The sequence below is a fragment of the Diadema antillarum genome, unplaced genomic scaffold (genome assembly GCF_040938485.1).
Source record: "Diadema antillarum isolate AM-2024a unplaced genomic scaffold, OU_Dant_1.0 seq00001529_RagTag, whole genome shotgun sequence".
Taxonomy (NCBI): Eukaryota; Metazoa; Echinodermata; class Echinoidea; order Diadematoida; family Diadematidae; genus Diadema; species Diadema antillarum.
Window position 1 is genome coordinate 393,297 of NW_027272261.1, and position 18,237 is coordinate 411,533.

The 18,237-nt window shown below is 39.1% G+C and overlaps 1 protein-coding gene across 1 annotated transcript in view; it reads right to left on the minus strand.

The window, feature by feature from the left end:
• The window catches only part of LOC139710403 (uncharacterized), a 106,016-nt gene that overhangs the window by 76,523 nt on the left and 11,256 nt on the right, over positions 1 to 18,237 (minus strand). The window contains exons 2-5 of the mRNA XM_071622318.1: positions 15,025 to 15,203; positions 13,954 to 14,174; positions 10,922 to 11,079; positions 6,569 to 6,657 (exon numbers count right to left, since the gene is read on the minus strand). Of these exons, the coding sequence (XP_071478419.1) occupies positions 6,569 to 6,657; positions 10,922 to 11,079; positions 13,954 to 14,174; positions 15,025 to 15,203 (647 nt within the window). The remainder of the gene's footprint in view (positions 1 to 6,568; positions 6,658 to 10,921; positions 11,080 to 13,953; positions 14,175 to 15,024; positions 15,204 to 18,237) is intronic.

The following is an 18,237-nucleotide window of genomic DNA, read 5'->3' on the forward strand; positions in this document are numbered from 1 at the left end:
TCTTGTGGAATTCAGTGTATGTGTCATTACCATACATCAGTATAACACAGTGTTCCAGTCAGAGAAGTCCTTATCAATTCTAAGAAGTTGCAATCTACATCCTTAATCTTGTGTCAGACACCATTGTCACCCAAATCACACGTCAGCATTGCTTTCAAGAAGAGAAAAAGGAACTGCAAAGTGGACTTGCAAATTGTGCAGACCAATTCAATTGTCATTCCAAACCCAGTTCAAAATAGCCTCATTAGGCGCAGTCACACTGCGTGAAACTACCTGTATGCATAGTTTCACTTCCCGGTATTTTGCTTCATATAGTTTGGGAAGTGTGACCGCAAACCTCTTGAGAAGATAGATACCTGCGAAACTTCCTGCAAAACTTCTTGCATGCACTTGGGAAGTTTCTCACTTCTCGCAACACTATGTATAGCGGTAGTTTTGTGGCGTGTGACCGGGAATGGCTGAAACTTCCGAGAAGTTTGTGACGTACTAATAGATCCATTCATGTTGTTTATGCACATCGTGCATTCTTAAGTATGCTGATGCGTGTTTGTAATTTGTTTTCCTGCAAGAGACCAAAAGTAGGGGTAGTTTCCTTTCACTGTGTCTGTTGTGTGACAGCGTGCTCAAACTTCTGGAAGTTATCAGGAAGTAATCTACTAGTTGTTTCACATAGTGTGACCATGGCCATTATAACTAATGCTAACGATCATAGTAGAAGCCAAATACAGTAAAAGTTGACATTTTTGCACTGTCAAAATTTTTGTGCATTTCGTGTGGCCAGAAAACCAGCGGGAAAATGAAAGCATGCAAATACTTTTGCTTGCATTATGTGCCACAATGCGATGTCTTGATTCCGCAGAATTGAAAACACAAGAAATTCATCTTACTCAGCAGAGTGCAAAAAATTATTTTCACGATACTATCCACTTTTACAGTACCAAGAATTAGCTGGCTCTTGCGATGTTTGTGCTGGGCAGAAAAAATTCACCCTCCAAAATGAATAACAGCCATCTAATGAATAGTATTATTCTACAGAAACTTATTAGATAGTCTGAATTATTATCATGAGATGATAGATATAGTTACCCTGTAAGATAACTTTGCATTTGTTCAAATATTAGGTAGCATATAAGTTTTTGTATGCTACTGTTGGCACATCTTGCTCTCATATCAAGTGGAGATTAATACGGCTAGACAGTATCAATTAGTTTTCCTGTAAGCCATGCAAACAATCCAACTTGCTTTCTGTCGCATGAATACATAGTAATGTTATCTCAATTCTGTCTAAACCTGCTAATGCACTAATCAGCTAGTTCCTGGCGAACAAGCAATATCTCTCTTCTCCTTCAACGAAAAGTACAATGGTGTCATGTTTATCAGGATCAAAGAGTCGCGGGGGAAACACATTGCAGTTCGGCATCATGAGGGAAGAGAAGTCAGGAGATAATCATTGCTTCCTTTCAATGATAATTCCACCAAGGATTACAGCGACCGCAAGCTGAAACCCCCAGGTCCCAACATTCACTTCAACATTCAACCATAAACGAACTAGCACACAAACTAAGTTGATACCACAATCTCATTTTCGCATGTATTTGGCTTGATTATATGAATGCATCTGGGGCATGATACTGAGCTGTCAGAAAAGTTATCACTCTACAGCTTCTTGTCCCTATCCTGTTCCTGTCAAATTCGTGTGGCGTTGTCTCTTCTTTCTAAAAAAAAAAATAATAATAATAATAATCAAGACACACAAGTTGACATGCAACCAAGCCTACATTCATATAATTATCATAAATCATCCAAAATATACCATCTTCCCTACTCAACTTGTTAATTTCTATATACAATTTGTGATCATTTCATTTTCAGGAAAAATGCATCCTGACTTGCATGACAGTGCACTGAGAAAGCTAATGTACAACTTGTTTCAGCCAGTTACATGCATGCAATCAGAGATTTTTGGCCCAAATTCGAAAACATCCCCTGGATTTAGTCCATGGATTAAATGCATCATTTGACATCATCTAGTCCATGGTCTAAAATTGTGCATTTCCCAAAAGCAGTTTAGATTTAGTCCACGGTCAGATTTAGTTCCAGTGTCAGTACATTTTTTTTTTTCCCTGTACCATTTCACAAGCAAGCTACGACAAACAAGCATGATTTACGGAGACACAGAAGAAATCCACTGTGACTCAACCCTACCAATCAACTTGAAGTCACCATCCGCATCGTTTTATGGACAAGGTTAATTCATTAAACAACAATTATGCTGATAATAACAACAATCATCATCGTTATCATCATCATGTGAGTCATCAACATCATCCTGCTACTGCCACTCCTGATAAGATATGTATATCATATACATTATTATAATGTGAATCACATTTGATTCTATGTGGAAGCACATTATTCAAATTATGATTGTCAATTTTACTGATGAATAGCAACAAATTATTTGTCCAAGAGCCTACAACACTGAAAAGATCCAATTTCTGCAGGGGCATATTATATGAAAAACTATCTACTCCTTGGCAAGCTTGGAATACTGGATTTGATATGAAATCAAGATAATGTTCCACTTCTTGTACAACAATGACCCTTACAACTGCCTTGTTTGCTTCTCTTCAGTTCTTGCTACTTTTCTGCTGTTGTCACTGTACTCTGCTGTTAGGAGGAACTAGGGCTATCTTTGCAGTACAAACAGCATTGTAAACAATCGGTACTGCAAGCGTGAGCATGTACGATCAACTGCCTTTAAAATCAGTGATGCATTCAGACTTGTGACTCAGCCAAATACTTCTGACACATGCACATACAAAGGTTGTTTTGCTTCTTTTTTTTTTTCAGTAAGCCACTGAAACATGCTGTGTACACATTCCATGTCTAATCAGCTGTGAAACTTTAATGTGGATAACGTTAGAAAAGGGTGTTTTCCAGTACTGTAAATTGCGTTCTCCCATTCCATGCAAATGAAATTTGGAAATGGTGACGACCACCTTGTAACTGAGGGGAAGATATCTGGGTTGTGTTTACCTGGATGATTTTGCTGTTTTGTTTGGGGTGATGTTTTTTTTCTTAGCACAGCCAGTATGCCATATAATTATGGCTACACACTGTATGGTATATTTTGCACAATGATATCTATAAGAACAAAATGCATTAATCCACACAGTCTACACAATTCAAATGATCGTTTAAAAAAATATTAACCAAAAAAAAAAAAATCTTTGCATACACTTCTTAAATTTAAATTTCTTATGTTATTCTTTACAGTCTCTGACACCTTGCTTCAAATTGTAAGCAATATGGTAATTATGCAACCAAATATAAGATTAGACATCAAAGTAAAAATTAGTATGTAGTGATATGGTGATGCTTGATTTAACAGTGCATGGATGCTTCCCATATGTTTGTTGAGGGATTCTTTGTTATCAATAATGGAATAAAATTCTATGCTAGTATGTATAACAACATATTTCTCTTCATAAGAGGTGGCATGTACACCACATTCCAGAACCACTAGATCTAGGAGCCTGCAACTCACGCCAGAAATTAGTCCTACTGTATACTTGCACATTGCCGACTCACTGGGGGAAACAAAACATTAAAAAAACAAAAACAGAAGGCTTCTCTGGTCTGAAGAACACATCTAACTTTCATTTCTGATGCTGGCCAAATTAGAAGTGACAAAGGATGATTACATGGAGAGCAACATGCAATCCCCTGTGTCACTGTCTCTCCGGGCTTCTAGGCAATGTGAATTGTGACTAATGACGTGTCCAGAAGGCATTAATTACCAAACCATACGCGCGAGGGACAAGCCTAGTCTTAACTACAGGAAGATCATAGGAAAGGCGTATTCCAGCACTACAGGCTGGGGGCTACTGTTCAAATCTAGCGTACGGACACTGGTTTACGGCAGATGATGCCTTCATCTCACATCTTCAGCCTACTGCTACAGATGATGTAAGAGGAAAGAAGGCGTATCATGGTTATCATGAACATAACCCGCATTCTGAACAAAGGACGCTATGTGGAGATTAACACGCTCAATCAGCAAACAGTGACAGTCAGTGTAGTCATTAGCGCCACCACAGGTATCATGTGCAGCTATTGATTGAACAATCCTGGCTGGCTTCCAATACTCTGAACAAACCCGAGGCAATGGAGGGGGGCAGGGGAAGAGGAAACTACACAAGGCATAGATTGGGGGGAAATGAGCGCAGCAACAACAGCACAGAGCAAACCAAAACGCAAGGGGACTTGAGGGGGAGACGCAACAAGCTCTGGGATGATTGCACTAGACACATGGCATGCAGGACAGTACAGTCCATGCAACTGGTTAAATTCAAATCTTCTGGCTTGGTGAGATGGCATGTGATGAAATGCCTTGTTTAATAACGTTTCCGTTTTGAAAGATTAGGGGTTAGGTTTATGGGCAACCACAGTCTCTGCTACAGTACGGAAGCAAAGCAATAAAAAAAAAAAAAAACCTGGGGCTAAAATCTGAATGTTGATTGCTTCAAAAAGTAAAAACCTGTGAGCAATCAGATTTACCGTACTCAATTTCTTCTTACACGGTCTACTTACACAGTGGGATTTTTTTTTTTATAGACAGTTTGATAGCATCAGCATATAAAAACTGTTGTATTCTTTAATGTTTCTTCATCAAATTGAATACCATTAGCCATTATACAGTTCAGTTTAGCAATTTCAGTCCAACCATTTTTAAAGTTGAGCAACTACAATGTGTGCAACTATAAAGTGAAACAGTGTCTTCAAGCCTTAGACTACAGTGTACACTCTGTACTTTTTCATTTCTTGTGATGAAATGAAACTTAAAAATTGAAACACATTGCAGGTTTACAGTGTCCACACTAGAAGTGTGAAGAAAAATATATGGCAGTTGAATGTAGTTCTGAGTGGTCATCATTGTGCGGAACCACAGGCTTAATGCAAAATCAATGCGAGTCTTGCACAGAAATTTCCTCAAACTCACAAGAGTGATCAGAATAGCACATTCTTTGACTTCCACTACACTTCCCTCATATCAGGAAATCATGTGCAAAAAGCATTCACATTATCTCGGTTAACTTTCTAAATAAAGAGCGACTGCTGCAATGAAGAGCAGAGGGAGAAGATTATGTCTACTCTGTGTTCTACTGATCCGGCATTTGAAATGCTCCTTTCAAAAAAGTAATTTTAAAAAAAAATGATTGATTGGGTACCTGAAGGGGGATCACACTACCAAAGCCAATCTATTAAGTAGAAGCATTTTTTTTTTGCAGGAAGGTCAAGTGTACCCATTTCCATTACAGACCACAAATACAAACAAGCTGGCTCCACAGCTAGTCAGTGCAAAAATAACGGATGCAATCCCGTGTACGCAACCTGCGTGTAAATGTGTGTGTCCCTAGCTCAGCACAACAGATATTTCAAGCAGGCCCCGTACAACTTCTGAAACGAAATCCAAGATCATTTTCAGCACAAAACCCCTCATTAATCATCCAATCAAGTTAAACACATTAGCACAAATGGATGCAGTAAGAAATGACACTGATAAAGGACAAAAGAACCATTAATTTTTCTTCCTTTTAAACTGCTACCTGCTTTCTCAAAACGTTTCTTTTTCAGGTACTGCCGTATTAATGCTATAAATGCAAAATACTCTAGATGCGTGACTTTGTGTTCACGTGTATGCCCTTGAAATGTAGAAAGTACACTGACATATTGAGGCAATTTAGCATCCCGTAAATTCAAATCTGGTTTACTCAATGCTGTTTTATGAGAGGAAATTTCCCTATGATGACATGGTACAAGTTCAGATTTTATCCCTGCAATAAAATCTCTAATCTAAACCACAGTGGATGTCTTACCAAGACAAGAGACGGTACCCATGTGTGGCACTGCACTTCAATGAATTCCTACACCGTTTTATCACACACCTTTATCAGATAAAGGTCAAGCATTTCACACCACATGATATTGATAATTAACTTGAATGAGGCAACGTCCTACCTCTGCAATCTTTCGCTCGCGAGGAGCAAGATTCAGCAAATTTTCTTTGTCACAACCTGTAATTCCAGATCCACGCATAAAGTGTGGTGAGCAGAAGCCAAAGTACAAGAGGAGAGCAGGGCACACAGAGGCCAGGGTACAGGTGTGCACATGGATTCTTTTAAAGGGCATCTTAGGTTATGAGAGAAAGATAACAGCCAGTAGGAAGTTGAACTAGCCAGCCAGAACTGGACAGGATTACAGCAAACTGGCAAATTGGATTTACCATGTAATGGAGTGAGATAACACTCTCTTTCAGAATGTACAAACCACACGAGCTAAAGACCTGCATTCTGGACTCTGACATCTTGGCTGTAGAAGCACAAGAACCTGCTCATGTGGGTTAACACTATGAATGAATGAACTGCCTTTGAAAAAAAAAACAAACAAACAAACAAAGAGGGAAGAGTGGAGCAGATATCAACTTATTATACCAGCAAGACATAACTGGATCATCTTCTCATCATTCCTATAAGAACTTGCACATTTAATCAATGAAACATACCTCTCTTCTTTGTTTCTTTTGGTACAACCGTCGATGATTTCTTTAACCTTTGGGTCGGTGACTTTGTCAAAGCTGGCAGGCTTTACTCCCTGATGGTAACATGAAAAGAGAAGAAAACATACAAATGAGCAGGGTCACTCCTATATTCAACACTTCCTCAAATGCAGACAAGACATATCTTGTTTGCTCATTTCTTAAATATCAATTTCTGTCCCCAAGGAACTAGTAATTATCATTTTCATCCCGATTGGAAAGAAGCGTGAAGTTGTTTTTCTCTTTCATCTTTGCTTTCTCTCTGTAAACCCGAGTCATAATCTGCTCCAGGGGTCACACACACACACACACACACACACACACACACACACACACACACATACACACTACATGACAGTAGGTCCTTAGGATGCCAATCTTCCACTCACACCAAGCACTTGACTATCTGTTTGGTTTCACAGTAATGCCTTGATGACATACAGCAGTCCTTGTCTCATGACAAACGTAGGCTATCAAAGAATATGCACAGTTATTCTATTGAGTGCACCTTCAAGGCTGCAAATTTCTTGCACTTTCAGGTATCATACAAGATTATGTGTTATTGCATTCACAGCATATATCATTACACTATATCATACAGGCATTACTAATCATTCTAAATGTTCCGTCATGATTGCATAGAGTAAAACAATAATTTGGGACAAGAAAATGTCTTATTCCGAATGTAACAACAGCAAAGCCAACAATCACATCAACACCTTTCCCCATGCCAGGATGTGCTGCATTGTTTCACTGAACAGGAAACATCATTGTTAATAACATTTGAACAAGATAAAACAGCAAACCATATAATAGCTCACAGACATAAATTTTGCCGCATTGAAATGTTTATCTACCTTGCATCTAAACATGTTATTAACAACACATTGATTACTCTTTGCACTAGTGAAAGCCAATGCATATATTTAGAATAATTATATGCACAGGAATTCAGACACCACGAGCGAGAGAAGACGCACCTATGGTTGTAATTCCTGATAGTGCTTGAACGGGTATGAGACAGATTCTCACAATGAAATAATTCATGTGGAACAGTCATCACTTGCTAAGAATAACTGGTTAGAAATGCATTACAAATGCATTGAAGCACACCAGACAATTAGATTAGTGTCTGCAGTCTCAGGGCAGAGCCAATGACAACCCTTCCATGGTATGCCGTTCAATTTCAGTTTATTAGATCCAGGAGGAAATGTGAGCAGACAGGCTGCCTCCCTCAAGTCCCAGGTTTCCACAACTGACCATCGCACTCACATTTGCCATTCCAACCCCTTCCCCCTTAACCTTTTCCTTCCTTCAAAGCATTCACTATTAGCCTGTCCCTACGCACAGACTTGCCAAACACTGGTATAGTCTGGATTCTTTCATTACATCTGTACCCCTATCCGCAAATTCAGCCTCTCATTTCATTCCTAAATGCAGATAGCCCTTTAATTTGTCAGCCTCCATTTCTTAGCAATGTCATCATTTTTTTACTGCACTTAATAAAATGTACAACATGAAGTTGGGTACGGGATATGAAGAGGTTATAAAACAATATGATACATACATTGTAGTTACTATTTATACACTGACTGATCTCAAGGCTGTTTGCAGAAATTAAATTGAAAAGCCTGCACAGGGTAACAATTAAAACAACTTCTATTGTGTTTTACATTATAATGCTTGAATGTACTCATAGATAGCTTTACTGGTTTCACTGTACTTCATAATTTCACGAAGGAAACTGAAAATATTCACGGCCAGTAAATTCTGAATACCGGGTAGACTTTTAATGTCAATATGTTCCCCCATCCTTACACACACAATTGACATTGTTACAAGAAGATTAATTTCTTTAAATCAAACAAACAAACAAACAAATAAACAAAACATGAATAAATTCTACTTTCACTAGTCATGAGTAGCATCATACATAAAAGGAAGGGTGAATACAAACAAATCTTCTCAGGCTGGTATGTCGATGATTGATAGCATCCTGGCCATTGCTCAGAGACAAGAATCATGCACTGTGCAACAAACACTCATTTCTTTCTGGCTACGTAACGGGAAATGCCAGACCTGTTAAAAATTAGTCTAAAAAGAAAGACTTATTTTCGGTAAGCAAAACAGTGGGAATTTGATCAGAATTGAATAAAAATTTGGAATTTGATCAGAATTGAATACAACTTAGGGAAGTTATCAAATTGTGAAGTTTTGCTACTTTTTGCAAAACAATTCTCAAATATTTGATATGAATATGAAAATGAGTGAGCTGATCATATCATCATTTATAGCAAGTTATATGTCATGGGATGAATACTTGTAATAATTTCAGTCTCAATCTTTGCAGAATCCTCTCCTCCCAACAAAAAAATGAAAAACAAAAAACAAACAAAACCCCAGACATCATCACATATCCTTGTCCTGCGTGTCATTTTAATTGCAAGATCAGAGCATGTCATCCTCTAACTGACACATACAAATAACAACAAGTAACTTGTTTTCTACTATCTTGAACCTCCAATGCATACAACCTCTGTAAATATAAAGCAAACTAAGAACATGCCAGATATCCAACTTCTAAACTATAATGACATAAAAATCTGAGAGTTTTATGAAGGGAGTATGAGAGATACACAAGTCATTGCTTCTAAAGAACTGCCGATCCATTCCCCCCCCCCCACACACACACACACGGAGCCCACACACAAAGTGTTAAGGATTCTACAAAGCAGCACAATTGGGGCTCATGATGCGTTATTTAGACAGAAGACGTCATATGTTATGCACCTGCTGAGGGAATGACTTGTCTTGTTGGCATAACTCCCCGTGTAAAAATCATCTACACAGTAGTGTATGAGTAAATTTCGAAGAAAGGAAGGGCGTTTACACGTGTGAGCAAGCATACACTTGTATCCACATATCTGCCCACATACACACACACACACACACACACACACACACAAACACAATCATACTCAAGAATACATGTACACAATAGACAGTTTACGCAATTTCCCATTGGCATGACAGGTGAGTTGTGATGTCATATACTCATCCCATCCCACTGGTACAACAGGGTTTGTATATATTTCACTAAAATCAAAACAATTTCACAAGAGCAATGAGACCGAAGCCATCTCCTCTGCCCTTTGTTAGGGCATGTTTGGAGATTCAGTCACACACACACAGACTCAGTCAAACAACGGTCAAGAAAAGAAATTTGAGCCGATCACAGTAGCTGTCAGCAATAGAGTTCACGTTGAACAGGAACAGAGCCCTTGTCATAAAAAAAGTCTATTACAACAAGGCTCTTAATCCAACTTCCTGTGACCAGACAGACCCAAGACCGCAGCCGGAACCCGGCATGATGATGTGACAGTTGATGAAATCTCTGCGGCAATGATGAGGCACACAAACCTACATCCACATACCTCCAGAACAACAAATGGAGATGATTCAACACACAATATTCCTACACACACACACACACACACACATGCACACACGCACATACACATACCCCGTACACTCTTACAGCCATTCTTGACGAGTGAAACTACATTTGTTCTATTTCAGGCAGTATCCTTTAATCCTCTTCTGCGTCCTCTCATTTTTTTTCAGTACATTTACAATTGGCATTTGAATAAAAAATTGAAATATTATCAGCCTGCATTGCCCACTAAATCCCACTGCATAATATTTGCAATGACTGCACGTTGCAAGTGCTACTGCTTTGAGCTGATTGGTCGACACCTCTTTGCTGCCATGGCAACTGCAACTACTGCAGGTGGCATTTGTTGTGAAGGCCTTGATCAGATGGGGGCCCTGGTTTGCCTCAATTGGCAAACAAAAAGGAGAACTTTTGCAATGCCTTCTCCTTTCTCGCTATGCCTCCCCCAGCGGTCTTGAGTTAAATATATCTTATTTCTCTCATAGAGGAGGCCATACATAAATAGAAGGGTGAGTCACCCTCTGAAGTTTTACAGAGGCTATTTCTGTTCGAGGACCCCCTCCCTCCAACATGATGATTTGTAGGTGAGGCTTATGCAGGAAGGTTGATGTTCTCTCAATTCATTCCGCCACTAGTCTACAAAGGAAACACTGTCTTGCTCTGTCGAAAATGAGACTCAACAGATTCATCTGCACCACATATGCCCCCTTCATAACATTTATCAACACTCACAGCTGTTACAGTATTAGATAATTTCATAATTTATAGAGTTAGACATGATGATTATTTTTCATAACAATGCACAGACAAACATTTCACACAGGCATAGCAAAGGTAATAGTATGGTTGCTCTCTGTAACTCTTACCGATGTAACTCGCCGATAGATCTGGGCGGCATTGGAGCACTCTATGTAGGGGTATTCCGACGTGGCCATCTCCAGCATACACATGCCAAAGGCATACACATCCACCGCTTCATCGTAGTGCTCCTCGTACATTTCGGGCGCCATGAACTCTGGCGTACCTTGAATGCAAACAGGAGGGAGGAGGGAGTGGAATGTTTGAGAACTTTCAAACCTGTTTCGAGAGAGCAAAGGAGGGAAGAGAAATGCCACAGCAAATGAGGGAGAGAAAAATTGATTAGTGACGTTCTCGCCTGGAACACGTCCTCGTCAACTCTAACAAAGTTGTCTGCAACAAAAGCAGAGATTATCAAAAGAATATAGTGAGGATCCTCTTACGGTAGTAAACAAGTATGGCAATGGTAGTTAACATATAAACTGCATCACAATGTATCATAAGACAGCAAGCATAGTGTAGATCAGTAACTACTGATTACAATAGAGCAAAAATGCTATTAACAACATAACACTTCCATACCTCCACATTCATACATCACACTCATACCAACCATCAAATTCAACAATTCTATAAAAAGTGATAAAAGCTTCAACACAAACTCTAGAGCCCTATGCATATAACATGTTAGTAGATACTTTCCTTATAAAATAAATATCAAGTGTGTCAATACATACCATTCCCCTACCAATAGTCCTTAATGAAAGTAAAACATTTGAATCATAATTAGAGATGAATATTTCACCTTAATACAATATGGACATGTCACTATATGACAATCATAAACAAATTATAAATATAATTTCCGAAGTACAGATCTCACCTCCACAGAGCTGCAATCATGAAACCTGAATAAAATAAACTGAGGTCAGAATCAGGATTACAAACCTAAACTACATATAACATCCACTCTCATCTAAAAATAAAAAGAGTTATAACAGTTCAAACATACTGCATTTAAAAACAACACATCAGCTGCTCACATATGACCCTCTGTATCATCAGATACAACATGAACAATCCTTTTTAGGTTACAACCAATGAATAATCAATTTGCTTTCAAACACTACATACACTGTAATTATCAGGAAGGTACTGCATCAAGAGATATTCAATATTCAATCTCATTAGCTCTTTTTTTTTCCCCCCGGAATAAATGGGCTTCTTAACTTCCATTTCTTTCCCACCTCATATCATACCCAAATGATCAGTTTTGTTTTTCATTCAAAGTATTAATGTTTCATAACAGGACAAAATACAGCCTTCATACAAATGTTTATTTCATTTTCCATGTAATGTTGCTCACTTAAACATCAATAAGATTTCATTACCTTCACAAGGAGTGGTAAAGACATGAAAATTAATCCATGAAAGCAGTTGAACAGACATATTTCCTATACCACAGACTTAAAATGTCAAAACGTAAATGTCAAACATTTAATCATTCAGTCAGGATTTCCATCTTGCCACAAAATATACCAAAAGCTATCAGGCAGCCAACAACCCATGCACCTGAACGCAATCCATCAGGTTTGATATCTGAACAAGAGACCCGCGGGTCTAGCGCTCACCTGAGTATCGCAAGTTCACCTTTCACGCAGTCACTAATCTAAATTATTCACAGCTCTACCAAAATTTGACCAGGCATTCTGAAGTAGAAGATGAAAATGTACAATAAGGGCCCAAATTTTTAAAGATTCCTTAATTTGGGGGATTGGGGGCCCCCTGGGGCCCTCTGGGTGGGGCATGGTGCCCATTTTGATAAATTGAGATCCTGACCCCCTAAGGATGCTACCTGCCAAGTTTGACGAAAATCTATCATGAGGTTTTCAGGAAGAAGATGACAATGTACGATTCAGGCCCCCATTTGGACCTTCCTAACCAACCCCCCACCCCCACCCCCCCCCCCCCACCCCTGCCCCCAAGAGGGGCACCCCTGGATCTCCTATGAACAAACTCGAAACTACAGTCATTAATGTACTCACTCATAGTATTATCTTAGCTGTATAACTTCTGATTCTAGAGAAAATTTTTAACGATTCCTTCATTTGGGGGGTGTGGGCCCCCCTGGAGGCCCCCTGGGTGGGACATGGTGCCCATTTTAACAAATTGAGATCCTAACCCCTTAGGGATGCTACCTGCCAAGTTTGGTGAAAATGGGTCATGGGGTTCTAAAAAAGAAGATAAAAATGTACAATTTAGGCCCCATTAGGACCCCTCCTCACCTCCCTCCCCTGGGTCCCAAGGGGGGCACCCCTGATTCTGCCATGAACAAACTTGAAACTGCAGTCATCAATGTACTAACTCATAGTATTAACTTAGCTCCATCACTTCTGGTTCTAGAGAAGAAGATTTTTAAAGATTCCTTAATTTGGGGGATTTGGGCCCCCTGGGGGTCCCCTGGGGGCCCCCTGGGTGGGGCATGGTGCCCATTTTAACAAATTGAGTTCCTAACCCCCTAGGGATGCTACCTGCCAAGTTTGGTGAAAATGGGTCATGGGGTTCTCAAGAAGAAGATGAAAATGTACAATTTAGGCCCCATTAGAACCCCTCCCCACCCCCCTCCCCTGGGTCCCAAGGGGGGCATCCCTGATTCTGCCATGAACAAACTTGAAACTACAGTCATCAATGAACTAACTCATAGTATTAACTTAGCTCTATCACTTCTGGTTCTAGAGAAGAAGATTTTTAAAGATTCCTTAAATTTGGGGGGTTTGGGCCCCCCTGGGGGCCCCCTGGGTGGGTCATGGTGCCCATTTTAACAAATTGAGTTCCTAACCCCCTAGGGATGCTACCTCCCAAGTTTGATGAAAATTGGTCTTGGGGTTTTCCAGAAGAAGATGAAAATGTAAAAAGTTTACGCACGACGCACGACGGACGACGGACGACGGACGACGGACGACGGACGACGCACGACGGACGCCGGACGAAGGGCGATCGCAATAGCTCACTTGAGCCTTTGGCTCAGGTGAGCTAATAATCCTCCAAACACCAAATGATGAAAACTAACTAAAGAAGAAACAGATATCCAATCTCTTACCTATGACACTTTTGGCGAATGAACTCTTTTTGAGGGTGGCGAGGCCTAGATCCCCGATCTTGACAGCACCAGATGTGCCCGTGATGAAGATGTTGTCACACTTGAGGTCACGGTGGATGATAGGCGGTTGTCGTGTGTGCAGAAAGTGGAGCCCTTTCAGGATCTGGCGGCACCAGTTACGGAGCACGCGGTTCTTCACACCTTTGAAACGCTTCAGGTATCTGCAGTGATCACACAGTACAGAAAAGACCCACAACAGGAGTGGGATGAGATACATACAATGTAAGACTGAAACTTATTCTCATGCTAAAATTCCTCTGAAAGAACAAATGTACATGAGAATAAGCATTTAGATAGTAACAAAGGAAGCACCTGCTAAATGCAATTATTTAATCCTGTACACATCCAGGGCCCGTTGCATAAAAGTCGCTATTATGGTAACTTTGCCATCCAATGGTAACTACCATGGTAACTACCATGGTAACTACCATGGCAACAATACTCAACAGCCAATCAAAATCAAGAATTCCATGGAAGTTACCATTGGAAGGCAAAGTTACCATAATAGCAACTTTTATGCAATGGGCCCCTAGACTTGATATGTCATTAATGTCAGCATGTACATATGCAACATAAGTATAAAATTTAAGATACTTGTATAATGTAAGTCATGAAGGCAAGGCTAAATTTCAAAAATTATCCTGATGAAGACATGAGTCTTTCCCATACGTCTAAATGAAACCGATTCATATGGCATGTCCAAAATGGTCAAAATAATGTCAATATCAGTTTATGTGGAATGTGAATGAAAGTGACAGAATTGTGAACAACTATTGAAGCAGTAGAAAAGACAGCACATGTAATACACATCCACTATCCACTTTGACTGGTAGTTAACTACATCGGTATAGCTTTACACTAGCTTGTCACTAGCAGCGATTATCACGCCATCCAGCAGCGCCATCTTGAATGCTGAATCTGTATGCCTCGAACCCTACAGTATAACCCACTGCAAAAGATATCACACAGGTTAATATGATTTTTGTGCCTTTTTGGAAGATGGGTTCTTACGTTTTCAAGGTTCCAGACGTCATGAGTTCAGTAACAAGTACTATGTGCTTCTTGCGCTGAGAACTGCTGACTTCTTCCCAGTAGTCATAGAAGCTGACGATGTTGGGATGACTCAGTCCTTTCAACATCTCTGCCTCCTCTTTGAATCTCTGACGCTCTGTTCGACTCAGCTTTCGCTCCTGGTTTGACAAAAGAAAGCAAAGATGGAAATGTTTACCCCACTGTCAACATATAAGGTACTTACTGTATGTTCACTGTGCAATTTACAAATGATTACGATAGTGAATACCATGCAGAAGAATAGACAAAAACATACATGTGAACATATAATCAACATAATGTATGTAAACATGTAGAGGTGGAGGTACATTTTTGTACATATATTGTATGTATCCGTCTACTTGTACACTTCTGGATACTTTAAAAGCATGCACTCTGATAAGGACACATCATTTACACTATCACAGCATACTCAACGTGCATAATTGCATTTAACCATCAAAGCATATCCATTTTTTATGGATTTCATATTCCCACAATTATCAAAACCATACAAGATGTACAAGGTAGTACATTTCACATTTCATCCACTTTACTATAGAAACCGAATGCTTTTCCCAATATGAGTACAACACAACTTCTCTTTACAAGGTAGACAGGGACAAAGAATTACAACAAAACAAAACAAAATATTGCCCATATGAATGCACTGTACAACTGTACATAGAGTACATTGTACTATGTCACTTCCCCACACCCATAAAGGAGTACGTGCATGCTGTGTCTACACTTTAAAATCAAACTCTGTGACCACAGCTCTTGCAGCACAGCTCAAGATGTACATACTCTGTCGATACTCTCACAGTTGCTTCATTGGATATTGCCAACACAGTAATCTACATCTGTAACTGATTCCTAAGTGGCACACACATTGTACACTTTAATTAATACACAATGCTTTCAAGTACTCTAACTTTCTGTATATCCACACACAACTACAACTACATATACATCATGTATCATTATTTGGGGCACTTGATATGCAAAGGCTACAGGACATACATGTAAGCTCTGTATACACACTCTGTGTCACATCAGCTACACAAGTATATTGTACGTGATAATACAGTACATGTGTAAACAAGTCGAGAATGTACAGTGTGTTCAGTGCATCTTGGACAGGTCTGTTTAATACATTGTACACTATACCATACAAATGTACATTGTATGTCATACATTGTACTGTACACTATGTACTGTAAGTTCAACATACAATGCACAAGGACACAACACAAAATTTACCACAGCCATCATCACTAAAGTTTGCATTTATAAGGAAATGTGTGACTACAACATGTGTATACTCAATTTGATAAATGCAAAGCATTATTTCATCAACAAAGAAGGTTGTATCTTATCATGCATGGAGACAATTCATCCTTGTCTGCACGTCGAAAACAACACGGTATCATTCTTAGTCTAATCATCAGATTTTTATCTAATATTTTATTTTTTGTCTGAGCTGTATTTTCACCATCACTTGGTTACACAGCATATCATAATTGCACATTTTCTGCATTTAACTTGCACTAAAATTGTTACAATATTCTTCCTGATTGTTACCTAACTTTTCAAACATCAAAATCAGTACAAGTTTCCCAGCAGTAGGCCTACAACTTTGTAATAGCACAAATACACATACAGGGTCTAAAACAAAAACCACCTGTCCAAATTTTAAAATGACTCTTTTGTATCAAAATATTGCTGTTTACAGTACATACAGTATCTGAAAGTTTTCCATTCATTTGAAGAAAACAGAAAATACTTAGAGAATCAATGAAGAATGATTTTTTCTTTGTTAAACTAAAGCTCTGCATACAGTAGTTGAAGCTACAATCTGTACAGTTGCGACATCTACAATGTAATGCTGTAACAGAATGATCAACTTCGGTTGATTTGTCAGAAGTTCAGTAGAAAAGACAGTCACTACCCTCTCAGGGTCAATATTGCTATGACAGTTGATTTAGGTAAAATTCTGCTTAAAGTCACTATTATGAATATAAAGTACATGTGAACATACAGTACTGTACATGCACACAAAAATGCAAGCAATAAGAATGGTGTAAACACTGGCATCTTGTCAGTGTGCAAAGATGACTGTACAGCTGATAACTACAACATACAATTGTACATGTACATGTACAATGTACAAATGTACATGGCTACACATGTTATGTACATTGCACCAGTTCTTTGTGTTTATAATCCCCCGGTACACCCACTGACTTCACATAATCCCATTAAATCAGTGATTCATTATGTATGAATATGATTGGACTGTGAGTGCAAGTCTTCTGCCCGTTTGGGCTGGTCTGTCATGCTGCATACAATGTTATACACCCGTAAATTGTAAATGCACAAGCATGTAATGTATGTACAACTGTTTAGACTTTTAGTTAAAGCACATAAATTTGAATGAGGACATTCCATTGCATAATATTATATAAAATACATGGGCATGACAGCAATGAAATTCAAATGTACATTTGTACACTGTATACTACTTGTACATTCTATGAAACAGTTCACATGGACATTTGTACACTGTATGTACTTGTACATTCTATGAAACAGTTCATGGACATTTGTACACTGCATGACATCAACAGTGCTGATGAATCTGTTGCCCAGTACCAGATTGGCACCCCAAGGGTGTGGAGTCCATGGAGGCGCAAATGGAATATGCACATGCCCCACATAGTCGTGGTGTCTCCAGTGACGCAAAAACTTTCTTGAAAGTGGTGTCAACCTCTCTCTCGTGGCAATGCCTTCCCTTTAGTTTACTCATGAATACTGACAGTGTCATTAATATTATGTGAGCATGAAGGAAGGAGAAATCTGTGTACATGTACAGTATGGTAAAATGCATACAGTGAATGAAATGGATATTACTGACCGTACATTTAGAAAAGGGCTACCAACATTACCATACACAAAAACAAAGTTAATACTTCTACAAATGTACATGAGACTATCTACAGACGATGTAAGTATGTAGCTGTACAGTGTAGGCATAACTTGTGATTAATTGTGCGTTTCACTCATGTTGTCACATAAACTTGTGCCAGTGGTGGAACTAGTTACACAATGTCGATTTGTAGGCCTACAGTGTATTATATGGTGAACAGAGTCCATGCTTCCTTGAGGAAACTA